Consider the following 14,735-nt stretch of genomic DNA (forward strand, 5'->3'; position numbering starts at 1 on the left):
TTGTCCTTAGACGGGTGAAGGTATAGAAAGGGAAGAATCATCAGATTATCTGCAGATTAAATAATGTGCAAAACCATTTGGGATTGGATTAAATTACATTTTAAAACTGATTAATGTTCATTCCTTTTACCCCATCCCTTTTTCACTGCATATAATCTTAAATTTTAAAATCTATGGGGAAGAAATTTAATCTTCCTGCCATAGCATGAGCCTAAAGACTGACTATTAAAAAATTGCATGTGACTAAACACAAGAAAGCTGTCAGCTACGGCAGGAATTCTGCTAAATGCTAAGTAATAGAGACTAATGCTGAATAATGTCAGTAGCTGTGAATATAGATTTGATTTTGTAATTCTGTGAAATCTAAGCAAAATCTCTGCTAAGTTCAGGAGGTTACTTGCAAACAAGAGTAGCTCAAACTGAACCTGGTGGTACATGTTATTTCAGACATAATGAGGTCAATGATTCATATGTGTTAACTGCATGAACAATTTATATCTTTAGGAAATACGAGACATGATCTAAAAAAAAAATGCTTCTTGATATATAAGCAAGCAAGTTTCAGCCTAGATGCAAGTTTCATCCTATAGCCCTGCCTGGTTGTAGCTGCTGTGGTGCTGTTTGTTCAGTAATACTCCAGCTGACGTCAAAAGTCTTGATGGCTCTTCTGCTTTCAAACCGAGCCTGAAGAGATTGTGTGTATCTTCTGGTAGAAACTGCGTTGCATCCGAATGCCAAAGCCCACTTTTATCTCTTTGAATTATACTTTCCTCCTAGATCACATCAAGTGTAAGGAACAACAACGCTAAGTATATTATTGAAGGTGAATATGCCAACACCATTTTTAAAGTGGAAGAAACCAGTGGTGATGTATATGCATTTGAGAGGCTAGACAGAGAAAAGAAAGCAGAATATGAGCTGACAGCTCTCATTATTGACAGAAGAAACAACCAGTCACTGGAACCCCCATCTAAATTCATTATCAAGGTTTATGATATTAATGACAATGTCCCCGTGTTTGTACAAAAAGTATTCAATGGATCTGTCCCAGAAATGTCACCAGTAGGTACGTTCTTCCATCACTCATTTCCCTTCATGTCTCTGGTGAAAAAGCAGAATTTATACTAACTGTGCTGTTTGAAAATCCTCTTCTAGGAACCTCGGTCACCAAAGTGACAGCTGTAGATGCTGATGACCCAACAGTTACAGGTCATGCCACAGTTACCTACCAAGTCATTAAAGGAGACGAATACTTCACAGTTGATGACTCTGGTAGGTCAGATACGCAAAAGTCCTTACACTTTGTCCTTACCTTAGACTTTGAAGAAAACGCAGTTTTAAGCCTTTTTCATTCTGGACAAGGGGTATAATAATTCAAAAATATAATTTTAACCATAATTTAGAAAGATTTTTCATTCACACTCACACAATGCCACTGTCTGCATCTGGAAATGAACTAATAAAGTCGGGATATCAGGTGCTGTGAACTAAATGAGAAGACAAAAGGTAATTTTTTCCCCTCTGATGAAGAGACTGACTAGGAGCTAATATAAGTTCATGTTTTCAGTTTAGCATAGATACCATTCCTTTGACCAAACAGGAAAAGGGAATACATAAATTCTGAAGCAGCATTCAACCTTTTGCTTTCCTAAACTTTCTTGTTTAAATTTCACCCAGTTTTAAAAGTAATGTCAGTATCTCCTGTAACCATACTAGTCCTCTGGAGCAAATAACTCAGATGAAGAGGTGCTCAAACTCTGTAGATGCTATAGTGACCAAGTTTAGACATCCTTAGACTGCTTCTAAGCAGCAAAGATCAGTTTAAAGGAATGTATTGTACAAAATCTCCCAAATATTCCGTCATGTAGAAAGATTTCTAACATTTCTAGCCTTAGAAAAATACCACTGTAAAACTGCTACTTAAAGCTGAAAATGTGGCATAAGACAAAAATTTGCTGGCAAAATTAAGAGATGTTGGACATGCAGCAAAATCTAATCATATTCAATGTTATTTTTTCAAAGGTGTGATTTCTACAACAAGGGCTGATTTAGACAGAGAGAATCAATCAACATATGAAATAATTGTTAAAGCAAAAGATGCTCCAGGGTCTTCTGGGGATTCAAGCACAGCTACAGTCATTATCACTTTAACCGACATCAATGACAACTTCCCAGTATTCAAGCACTGTAAGTGTCCTGCAAGCGCTGTATCATTTGGAAACCAAGGGTTGACACAACTATAACGAATTTATGTCAGAGTTCATCACAATTCAACTTTTCTTAAAAGTGGACAAAAGAATCTTACATATTCAGAAGGTCGTCTGTATTTCAGCCCTAGCTACATTTCCTGGGTGGTGCACACCTAGAGGAGAAAATAAAAATGAGTATTAGTGTCACCACTTTGTACAAGATCTTGAGAATTTTGAGAATTAATTACACTTTCATAAAAAAATACATCAAAGTGCTGTCTGTAGAGATATATAATGTTGAATTCTCAATGAAATATTTTTCTGTACGTCTATAAACTAAGAACAATTTTTAACTAAGTTCTAACTTCCATGTACACACTTTTTATTTTTTGTTTGGTTTTTTTCTTTAACAGCATCATTTCACTTTAAAGTTCCTGAAAACATTTCAGTAGGAGGAGAAGTTGGCAGAGTCAAAGTAGAAGATGTTGATGAACCACAACATCGAAATACGAAATACAGTTTTGTCAGAGGAGATTACAGGGACACCTTTGAAATTGTAGCAAATCCATTCACAAATGAAGGAATCATTAGGCCAAAGAAGGTACTTTTCCCAGTAACAAAGACGATTATTTTGTTTCTCCATGTGTAACAAGTGTTTGATTCAGTATGGGACTAGCGGCAGGAAAAAATGGAAATGCGTGGAAGTCAGCATGAAATACATTCATCCTGAAAACCCTGTTCTGTAAGCTCTGTGAGAAGAAGAGCTGGTGATTTACTAGTCCATTTCAACTGCCAGCCCTGGGAAAATCTAAAATTACTGCAGAGTGCAATGAGGACTATGTCAGATATTCAGGTTATGCACTTCGGGCCCTCAAACTTCAGATACTTGGATGCTTCAAAGAGTCAGTGATTTTAAGAGTTGAACCAACTGACCAAGTCAAAGAATCTTTCCCTTCTGCAGCCCAAGTGAAACCAAAGTAGAAAATGTGAACAAGTCAACCTGATCACTCTTCTAAAAGTGCTCTTCACAGTTTGGCACTTGCTCCAATGTGAGCCACAGCTCCCTTACTTTCCTCAGGGTGTTTTCAGAGCTTCCCCACTAATTCCTTGTAACTCTTAAAGAGGGCCCAGATTCTCCATAGCCTTTATTATGGTTTGCCCTTTGTTTTTTTAATTCTCAGACCTACTTGATTTGTACCAAGGGACATTCCTGCATTGTGCAGAGCACTGCCAAGCTAAGAGTTCATTGATTTCATTGACTTACAGTAAAAAAAAAAAAAGAGGAAGGACTATAAATCACTTCCTGTAATCCTCAGATTGACAGGAATCTGTTTTTCACTTCCAAATGTCTCTCTCTAACTGTTAAGACTAGAAATGTCATTAAGAAGAGGAGAAAACTTTAAGGAAAAAAAGTACCAAGTATTCCAAGACTGGCAGTAAAGTCTTCAGCTGTGGTCACCCTAGGTGTAAGCAGCTTTCCTTCACCAAATGCAGCCCGTCCCCTGGTCTTTCCAGGACCTGAGTAATGCATTGCTTGCAACTTCTACGCAGAGAGGAGCAATAAGAGACCCCACACATACACAGACTGGGTGATTTGGAGTCAGCTCATCTTTTAACACACAGTGAGCAAAGTTCACCCCACTGTTTTGTAACATGCTTTTGGCCATGCACATGTCATAATTTTAAATATGCAGCCATGTGAGATAAAATTTCAGCTGCTAGATAAGCACTATCACTACCATTTGCAATGTCTACTCAAAAACAAGAATCACCACAATTAACTACTGTGTATTTCACACTGCTTTTATAATCTCAGGCCATAGTGCAAAGGGACCCAAACTTTGAAAGGAGCGATAGCTTGGGCATTTCTTACTGCCCTAGCTCCTGGCCTTCCTTCCATTGTGTGATTCCTTTTATAATCTCAGTCAATGGGAAAAACAAGGAAGGGGATCTCGTTTATCACTAAATACTCCAGCTATCAGTCAGTGCAGCTATGAAGTCTGCCTTGAATGACTTCAGAACAGAAAGCCTAGCCAAGAAGAAGAGAATCTGGTCCCCAACCTTTGAGAAAAAGGAGCTAAACAAGTTTTGGTAGCTACAGAATTATAAAATTGTTTAAACCAAGAAATACTTGCTGAACTTAGAATACTGGATGAATCTGTTCAAAACCAGAAGTTGCCCAAGCCACTCTATGAAAAAGAAGTTCAGTTTGGAAATGCTCTCCCAAGAGTCTAGCTAAGATGCAATTTGGTAATATTTCCAAATATGAATTAGAGCACAGAGCTTAGATTTGCATAGATAGCTAATGTAAAGTTTACTTAGACATCCCCAAAGGAAGAATATCTGTGTTTATCTTTTTTCTAGCCCCTGGACTTCGAAAAAGTAGCAGAATACAGGTTTGACATTGAAGCAACAGATCCCACAGTTGATCTTCGCTATTTTAAAGCCGGTGGCTCTAGGAGCATTTCAACAGTCACCATTGAAGTCACTGATGTTGATGAGCCTCCTGTCTTCACTAAACTACCATATGAATTTAAAGTAAGGGAAAATGATCCAGAAATAAGAACACTTGGTTCAGTTTGGGCACACGACCCTGACGCAGCTAAACGGAAAATCAGGTAACACAACACCAGCTTTAATAATTCTATTTGAAAGTGGAGAATTAGTTAATGATTCCAAGAATTTGACAAAGAACTAAGACTTTGCCCCTATTTTTCAGAATCTGCATGCCAAAAAAAAAAAAAAATCCAATTTCATTTTTCCGGCACTGCAGCCATGGATATATATGGTAACCAACAAATATGAATATCAATTACATTTACCCATGTAACTACCACATAAACTTACTGATAAAACATTTGCACATTTACAGGAAAATGCATAGTCCTGGATATCTTTACATGGTTATAATTTATTGTTATATTTTTTATGGTAATAACTCTCTCAAGCATGTGCTTTGAAAAGAAAATAGACTTCTGAGACAGCAAAAGACAATAATCTGGAAACTTTTCCGATGGATGTATTTCGCTCTCACAGCTTGCATAATTTTAGGGAAATATTCTGAGACCGCCAGGTCAAGATATTAATGTAATTTGTCACACAAGAACTCTCTGACCTTCCACTATGAAGAACTGAAGCGAAACACAGTATTATCACCCTTGCATTGACATATCTCTTTTTAAACAAAAAACAGATTTATTCGACGAAGAGCTAGTCCTAATGGAGACTATATTAGGGTATCTGATACTGGAATTATTCAGCTTCCCAAGCCCCTGGACAGAGAATTCAGTTCCTCATACAACATCACTGTAGCAGCTCAGGAAATCCTTGAAGATGGTAAGTGCTATCCACTTCCCTATTTGAAAGAAATCAGTATATAACTTTACAGGACCGTAGCTTATCAAAAAGGAAAGCCGCAACCTGACAGCCTGTTTCCACTAAGCTACAAATGAAAGGGATGCTTGCAGGGTTTGCACAATAATCTTCCAAATCAAATGAGTACCTACAAATAGGTCAAATACAGTTTTAAGATTTGGCCCCTAGCTATTATCAAAATGTATTCACAGTTTGTAACAAGGAATAAAAAGGGCACGAGGAGAGGAAGCAGCTTGGGAAACAGGGATAAGCCTGTGGTTAAAGCTGAAACATCCCAGCCAGCTTCACCCACTTACACAGAGTTACAAAATCCCCCTCCCACGCTGCCACCCAGGGAGCATCGCTGTACGGGCATCCCCGTATAGCTTTGCTCGGGTTCAGGAAGCAGGGCAGGCCCAGGGGCCAGTCCCAAGGAGGTTTGGGGGAGACCGGCCTTTTCTGGAGGGTGAAAGACATTTAATAATATAGACACGGCCTGTTCTGTGCCTGTTGCCTTAGTGCCAGAGAACGATGCTGGATCCCATAGCCACACAGTGTGAAGAATCAGGAAGCCATAAGCAATTGTTACTTCCTTCCTCATAGATCCTTGATGATTTAGCCCAATAGGAGAGTTTTTAGGAAAATATCTGAATCTGTCAAAGTTTAAATTAATGATGGAGCTAGAAATTCTCCATATTCATCATGCAGGAGGCACAGAGGTAGACACAAACAGTGGAAAGGGGGGTGGGGCAGACAGCACTGAGCTTCCAGACATCTCAGAGACCTGTACTACTGTTGTTGTAATTTCAGGCCGTCTTTCTGACAGAGAATCACATGCCCAAGTTCACGTAATAGTTACTGATGAAAATGATAACGCTCCGGAACTTGTTTATCCTGAGGAACCCAGAGTGTGTGAAAATGCTGCACCAGGAAAGGTGAGACAGGAGGGAGAGTTTTTCCCTTAAACCTGAATTATCTACTTGCAAGCTCAAGCGAAAGATGTCTTTTAATAAAAGTTAGTCTCAGTTTTCATACCCAAGCACCTGATCATTTCACTGATTTCCAAAATGTCAGTGGTCAGAAATCTCCCTTCAGAACTTTACACTGTTGGAATATTGACTTTCATCTGCTTATGCACATGGGCTGCACAGTTCCTCTCCCTCTAGGCTTTTAAGTATGTACATGCATTAGCAATTGAACTGTGAAGTACAGTCAAGCCTTGCAGAGCAAAAATCAGCAATTCAGTTTTATCACACAAATGTTCACACATGATACTGAGAATGAAACCATTTCAAAATACCAAGAGAAACATTGCTGCATATAACATTATTGTAGTATTCATCAGAGTGCAAGTATCTGCAAACACAAATAGTGTTAGTATTTGTGGGTTTAGATGTTTGGCCTCAGACACAAGTATTTAGCACATACATATAAAGTTTGTTTAGTTAAGAGACTTTGTCACAGACCAGACTCTCTGATGGAATCTGTTAGAACACACAAGGTATTATTACACCTTTAATTTAATTTTTAAAATACCTTTGGGACATAATCATACATTTTTATATTTTATACATCTAATCTACCCCAGGTTGAGGTTTTCAAAAACAAGCATGTCATTCAGGAGTGGTAGTCTCAGTGACATTCAATGAATGAGTCATACTTCTAAGTAAGTTGAACGCTTTAGAAGGCAGCCATCTTAGGTATTTAAATGAGCCATATGTCTTTGAGCATGACTTTTCTTTATGCTTTAATTACACATGACTTCCACTTTTGTTTCCCACCTGTGAATGAAGGGGAAAGACTGCTCTTTTTGAAGACCTACAAGGAAATTACTTGCCTTGAAAGAACTTGAAGAGGAGCACCACAAGATATCTTTGTCCTGCCCTTTACTGAAGGGTTATATAGGATACACAGCCCAGCTCTAACTTAAATACTGTAAGCGGTTTTATCACTGGAGGCAATGTATACTGAAAATTATGACCTCTTCGATCTTTGTAGGTAATCATCAGGATTTCAGCTACTGACAAGGATGAAATATCACCTAGAGGTTTCTTCAAATACTCCCTGGCCACAGAAGATAGCAACTTCTCCTTGGTTGAGAACTATGGTAGCGTATCCCTGCAATGCATTTTCTCAGCTAGCCAAAGAGACACAGGGGAGAAAAGCTGTACCAATGACCTATGATTGGTCTAGCTGAGCTAAGTAACAGCTTATTTTTAAAGGCTTAACTTACTGAAAAAAAATGTTGTTTGTTGCCTCCCAAGTTTCACTGGGTTCCGTAAAGGCTGGCTCTGTCTAAGGGGAAGATGTACCAACTGACTGATAATCTATAAGGAAAATCTGGTAGAGATTATCACTTAATTAGATGTCATTACTTCTTCCAGATAACACAGCTAATATCACTGTCAAATATGGACAGTTTAATCGTGAACTTGCCAAAATCCACTACCTGCCTGTCATCATCTCAGACAACGGTGATCCTGAGCTCAGCAGCACAAATACACTTGTCATCAGTGTCTGCAAGTGTAATGAAAAAGGCAACTTCACTTTTTGTGAGGAAAGACCTAAACAAGTTGGAGTTAGTATACAAGCACTGGTGGCAATTTTCATCTGTATCATCACAATCATTGGTAAGTATTTGACTTTTGTAACGTTCTCTGACTTAAAATGTGGGGATTGTTTTGTTTTTTCTTAACTGAGACCTACAAAAGCTTTGTGGCTATAAAATGGTCACAAAGGCAGAAATACTGTAACTATTTGATTCATCTCACTTGCTCTTTCTATTTGGCCTGTTAGCATAGCTTCAGCTACAAAGCTGTTCATTCTATTGGAAAGGCTGAGTCACTGGAAAGGTTATTGTACGTATGCATAATATACTTGATTTACTGTTACTAGGCTCACATGCAGCCATAAAACAGGAAATTTGTGCTGGGGCAATAAGAATAGGATTCCTGTTTCCAAAGGCTGAACTAGTCTGGAAACCCTTTAAACAGTACAGTGAACATACATACGTAAATAAATCTGTAACAAATCAGCAGACCAGTACCTATTTGCTGTATTTGGAATGTATGAGAGAAGGGGCAACATTTTTTCTTGCTTGAGAAGAGGCCTCCTTCACAATTACCACATAAGTAGCATTTGATGCCTGGCATTAAAAGATTTACCAGTTCAAGGCAGTAGTTGATTCAATGAACTTGTGACACTATGCATTTGTACTTGTGATTCCAGCTCAAGAGTCAGTTATACAATTCCTGTACAGACTGAACTGCTTTGAGAACATACAAATCCTACAGTTAAACAGTATTTTAAACTATTCTTTTAATAAATATGTGTTAAAAAAAACTCACTCCGGAAAAAAACCACCTTGGACTGTTACATATCTTAAATGGAATTTGTTTTACTTCCTTACTTCTCTATTTACACATGTTCATATAAGTTTTCTTTGCAGTAATCACATTGCTAATTCTTCTAAGAAAGAGACACAAGAAGGACTTGAGTGGTCTTGGGAGGAATGTGGCAGAGATTCACGAGCAGCTTGTCACTTATGATGAAGAAGGTGGTGGTGAAATGGATACCACCAGCTATGATGTATCTGTACTCAACTCTGTCCGCAAGAATGGTATAAAGCCAGAAGCAGTTCCCTCTCCATATGCACAAGTCCAAAAGCCTCCTGGAAATATAACTTCTGGTGCTGGAGAAATGGAAATGATGATTGAGGTTAAGAAGGATGAAGCCGACAATGACAGGGATTTGCTGCCATATGACACACTTCACATCTATGGCTACGAAGGTGCCGAGTCCATTGCAGAATCTCTCAGTTCTTTGGAATCAGGCTCCTCAGACTCAGATATTGATTATGACTTTCTAAATGACTGGGGACCCAGGTTTAAAATGTTAGCTGAGCTGTATGGATCAGAATCAAATGAAGATTTTGTGTATTAAGCTCAAATTAGCCATGAATTTTCTCCCTCCCACTACAGATAGACATCAAGAGCCTGCCAATGGCCAAAGAAGAACTCACAGCTCTTCACCCAAGCTGTACTAGGATTTCAAACAGACATGAAAAAAACCTGACAGCAGTAGGCTTAAAAAGAAACACACAGATCACATGACTTCCCCCAGCACTGTTATCCTTGCTAACATTCCGTTCTTTCCCCAAAATTGCTGCTTGAGGAGCTGCTCAAGTCTTCTAGGACACAACTCCTCTCCCTATCCAGATAGACACTTCTCCTTAAAAAGTGGTTTTGTCCCCAGTTTCTCCTTCATTCCTCTTCCTATACTGTTTTCATCAACATGCATGCAAGGTCACCATCCACCGGAACAGAGAGGTTTGGTGGCATTGAGAAGGAATGTTTTGAATAACCGCCTGTATCTCCAGCCAGCTAGTTTGGCTGGCCCTCTTGTAACATCTTTATTGATATTCCACGCTTATGCTTACCCAGCAGAGGAGAGGAGGAACATATGGTCTATCACTTAATATTAGAAATTATTCCATCACTTTCAAAAAGAGGCATGATTTTTCCTTCTTTCCAATCTATTAATTATTCTTGCTTTATAGTCTTCTACTACATACATGAGTTACTAAAGATAAAATTAGACAGGATTTTTAGATGCACAATCTGGTTTCATCTGTCATTTTTAACAGCCTGATGATGATTTCAGGCACCTTTCTGGCATGCTAGAATTTGCTCTAGCTAACAGCAAAATTGTTTTTTCTTTCTGTAAATAGGATCTCAGTGTTACTCAATGGAACATATCCTGCAGGGCAGGAAATGTGGAGATCAGGGGAATGTTAAGACTCCAATACTGTAAATCTCTCTAGATGGCAACATAGGTCTCTCTAGATTACTAAAGAGGTTGAATAGGTTTTTTATTCAACATTATTAAAGCAATTGTATTTTTTCAGGGACAAACAAATGAAGGATCTCATTACTGTGAAACTGTTTTGATTTTTTTCTAAGCAGGTACTGTAAAACGGGTATTTTCCACCTAGGAAAATATTGTAGACTTCCAAACCAGAATGCTATACACCCACACATTTGTCTGCAGAAAAGAACTGCAAATGTAAGTAAGGTTTTGGAGCTGCAACTACTATGTCCCTGGTAAGCGTGTGTTTAGTTTCTCGCCTGATGAAGAGCCACAGAATGAAACCTCCCATGCAGGAAGTTACCCAGCCAAATACATTTTGTAAAAAGCGGGTCTCTTCGGACAATGGCCTGTCTCTGGCTTCTGGCAATGCAGATTCCCGTTGCCTTCAACAGGAACAGAGCCCTACCACACAAATACTCAATTCTGCAGAATCTGTGCTGGAGCTGTATGTATTAGTTTAGTTGATTTGATTATTTAAATTTGGTAGCTAACCAAATAACACTAAATCTTTTTTTTTTTTTCCTAAACCAGTATAGGGGAACCTCACAAATTTGCTTTTCACTAATTCATGTCATCTCTAATTTACACTCCCTTCCCCCAAAATGCTTTCTTGGCAGGAAATAGCAATGCACTATAATATGGTCTCACATTAGTCCTCACTACTGTAAAAAGTTGTCCAATACAATACTTAGCTGGACACTAATGCCTACTATTATCAATAATGCAATCACTCAAATTTTCAAATATGAACTAAAGGAATACTAAGTAGAATTCTGTCCATCAGTCAAACCAGCTTTGGATCACATCCTTTACAAAAGAAGTACATTTGGGGATGACAGCCTTGGTTTTATTTTTAATGTGTTCATTCTCTTCTGTTTTGCTTAATCCAGTCAACAGTGTATGCTATTGAGGTTCCATATGTTAGTATATTATAAAGAATTCTAACTAATAATACTTAAAGTTTAAGGTTTTCATCAGTAACTAAGGTATTGGCTATCAACAAGTAAAGTTAGTTACAAAATTATTTAGTGCAGTAAGTAAAGTACTTTGGTAAGCATCATCCAGATAGTATTACCTGTAATCGCTATTTTTAAGCCTGTTTTATAAAGCTGTTTTAAGGAACACTGTATCAAGTTCCACTGTATAAAGATATTTGCACTGGATAGTTTCTTTTTATATTCCTGTACTGGTTTTTTTGGTTTTTTTTTTTTACTACATAAAAGCCAATCTCAAGTTTGGATTTTCTGTGCATTAACGAGTTTCACACAGAAGACAATACCAGGCTTTGTACCACAGTGAACTCAACCATAAAAACACTGGTATCTACACTCTAAGCAAACTCAGACTAGACACAAATTCACCAAAGGACTTTCTGTAAAAGAAGTTTTCTCCCACTCTTTGGAAAGCTGTCAGTAAAGCTCTTGGGCTAAGGAAGAGAAAAGCCCCAACGGTGCATTCTGAGTTCAGCACCTGGTAAGGTTGAATGCTCTGACTTTGGAGGACTTGGGTCTGCCAGTGCTACAGGATGCATTCAATTTCTGAGCAGATGTTTGGTATTTTAGCCGCCAGGCATGAGGGTGATTCTGAACCACCATGTTTACTGAGATCCTGCCCTTTTTTCCTACTGGAAAAGTACTCCTCTCAAATGGTAAAGGACACGCTGCAGAATAGAAAGTACTAACACCCTGGATCAGTACATACCACCCACCTGTGGGGGAACTACACATATGCCCACTACCTGAGTGGTCTATCAGTGTTACCTCAATGGGAAAAAAGGATGACACCCCCAGCACCACCACCCCGGCCCCTGGCCTGCTCTCTTCTTCTTCTCTGATCTGCTGCTACAGACATATGCAAGCACGATTACTCTGTAGTACACAAGAAGCTCCAGCTTTCTCACAGTCCAGGATTTAGGTAGGACATGACAGAACAGTACACACCTGTGACAGAAAAAGAAAATTACCCCTGGATTTGCAGCTTTAGATAGCACAGTTTCTTACCATTTCTTTTCGCTACTAATAATAACTACCCCAATATATTCCCAAGAGTATTCTAGCGCTTTAAAAAAGTCACATCAATTTTCCCCAGATATGGCACTTATAATTTACAAAGCCTGGAATAAAGCAAAAAAGTTCAATTCCTTCACTGCTAATTGCCATGGGCAAACTCCAGATCAAACACACTTTAGCACAAGTTGTATTAAAAACACAATAGATGTGCTAATTATGTTATAATGAAATGCATTTCTCCATAGAAAGAAATTGATTAAATAGCTACTTGCAACTTGTAGCAGAGATTCTCATAAAGGTTTTCATTATTCATTTAATTAATATGCATTTTAATCTCTTATCCCTAAAAATATATAATAAATTATTATTTTATTACATTCAGATGCAGAAGTTCATGCCATTTAATAAAGGTTTTTTACTCCCACCCCATTAGAAATTTTTATGAAATAATGACTGGTGCTCAGAATCCTTGATATGTATCAAAGCAGCAATGAAAAGCTGTTTGAATATTAACACCTGGCACACTGCCACACTTCCCAGATGGGTCAGGTGAGCTAAGGTCCTGTTATCCAAACAAATTTCCACTGTTCAGAGAAAGAAAGAACAATTGTATTGGGTATTATCTGATTACAGTCCACTACTACTGATACACTGTCAGGAAGAATATAACAGCAAATCCAGTGAAAACAGAAGGATTAGTTATAAAAGGGGGGGGAATCTTTCCTGAGTTCTTGTTCTTCAGTTAGTGGGTTCTTCTCTTTTCTCCTTTCAGCAACAAGGGCTTAGAATAGCACCAGAAGGGACCAGCCAACCTAGCAATCAGACCTGCTCAAGCACGGGTATTGTCATCCAGCCAGGACTAACTGTAGCTAGCGAGTCACATAAAGCCACACTGGTTTTTTGGAGCTTAGAGTTTGGAGTACAGATCCACCTATATACATTTATTGTAAATGTTTTCACTCCTATGCATATGTCACATGCAGGGGAAATGCTCATGGTGGTAGTAAACATGCAGATACACTATCCTATTTGGCTAGAAATAATAGTTACACTTATTTCCATTATACTTCAGGTGGGGCTAGGACAGAAAAAAAGAATAATTGCCGTCTTTCCTGACCTATTCTTCCTTCCTACTTTTTTTAATAAATGTTTCAAGTTTCAGGGAGTAAGAAATAAAACTCTTGTGGTTTTACCTTCACATGCTTCCTGGAATGAAAGAAATCACCAGGGTGATATCTTTCCCATTTAAGAAGCTATCACAATTTTACTGTAGCACAAGTCATCAAGTCTTACCAGGAACTGAATAAGAGTCTGATCAGATCAAAGTAGATGATTTAGCCTAAATCTAGTCCATAGAAAAAGTATGACAGAAAACAAAACAGCAAAGACACCCTTTTAGTCTGCATCAGAAAAAGGAAAAGAAAACAAAACCAGCAAAACTCTTTTATGAGCAATAAAAACCCATGGATCTTTGCTGACCTCTCTCAGCTTCCTGACTTTGTTCCTGCCTGACCTGAAAGAAAAGGGAAAAAACAGCATTTCCTTCCACTTATCCCCAGCGAGGGGCTGTCCCACCTGCTTTCCCACAAGACTCTCTTAATTCATTCTAGTTAACTCCTTCATCAATGTCACAATCAATCATAAATCCCTGCAATTCTTTCACTCCTCATTGAAAAGGAACCTCTACTTGAAACCCAGTGCTCTGAATGAAGTTACCAAAACAAGCAGAACAAAGCAAGGCAGAGTTCATCAGGCAAACACATCTAAAAAATAAGCCAAATAAGGTTTTTCAGAAAGTCAATAACAGCTGGACTGCAAGTGGTCCAAGGAGCTCTTCTGGCAGCCTCACTAGAGCTCAAGGCCTGACCTGCAATGCCCTCTACAAACCAGTACATTCTCAAATGGAAAGGTTCAAAAAACCTCCTACATTGCAGATATTTCTTGGGACAACGTCTAGCCACTACAAACTACTTTTATGCAACTGGGGCAGTACAGAGAAAACAGACTGAAATGTGAGTCCAAATTCCATCATTTTAAAATGCCTTTGCTGAATAATTGTCCACGCTTTCCCCTGCCCATTTAAAGAGCAAACCTAAAGAACCTAAAAATGCCAAAAACCAGACAGGAACCTGAAGCGCCAGATTTGACTGCTACACTTACTGCACACCATATGTCCCACACCACAGATGTATAAAATGCACGCTAGTGCAATAGCAGGAAATCACAAGCGAATTTAGCGTGAGTTAATGCTGTCAGTACTGTGCCATTTCACAAACTGAACTAAGGAAAAAGCAAACCTCCAGCTGCAGGGACC

At 38.6% G+C, this 14,735-nt stretch overlaps 1 protein-coding gene across 2 annotated transcripts in view; it reads left to right on the forward strand.

Annotated features, from left to right (window-relative positions):
• Positions 1-11,650, forward strand: part of CDH5 (cadherin 5) — a 30,612-nt gene extending 18,962 nt beyond the window's left edge. For both annotated transcript variants that reach the window (XM_050903862.1, XM_050903863.1), the window contains exons 3-12: positions 778-1,066; positions 1,156-1,272; positions 2,023-2,187; positions 2,603-2,790; positions 4,554-4,807; positions 5,383-5,525; positions 6,354-6,478; positions 7,542-7,650; positions 7,928-8,173; positions 8,992-11,650. In XM_050903862.1, the coding sequence (XP_050759819.1) occupies positions 778-1,066; positions 1,156-1,272; positions 2,023-2,187; positions 2,603-2,790; positions 4,554-4,807; positions 5,383-5,525; positions 6,354-6,478; positions 7,542-7,650; positions 7,928-8,173; positions 8,992-9,485 (2,130 nt within the window). In that variant the 3' untranslated portion in view covers positions 9,486-11,650. The remainder of the gene's footprint in view (positions 1-777; positions 1,067-1,155; positions 1,273-2,022; positions 2,188-2,602; positions 2,791-4,553; positions 4,808-5,382; positions 5,526-6,353; positions 6,479-7,541; positions 7,651-7,927; positions 8,174-8,991) is intronic.
• The last annotated feature ends 3,085 nt before the right edge of the window (positions 11,651-14,735 follow it).

The sequence above is a fragment of the Gymnogyps californianus genome, chromosome 12 (genome assembly GCF_018139145.2).
Source record: "Gymnogyps californianus isolate 813 chromosome 12, ASM1813914v2, whole genome shotgun sequence".
In the NCBI taxonomy this organism is placed as follows: domain Eukaryota; kingdom Metazoa; phylum Chordata; class Aves; order Accipitriformes; family Cathartidae; genus Gymnogyps; species Gymnogyps californianus.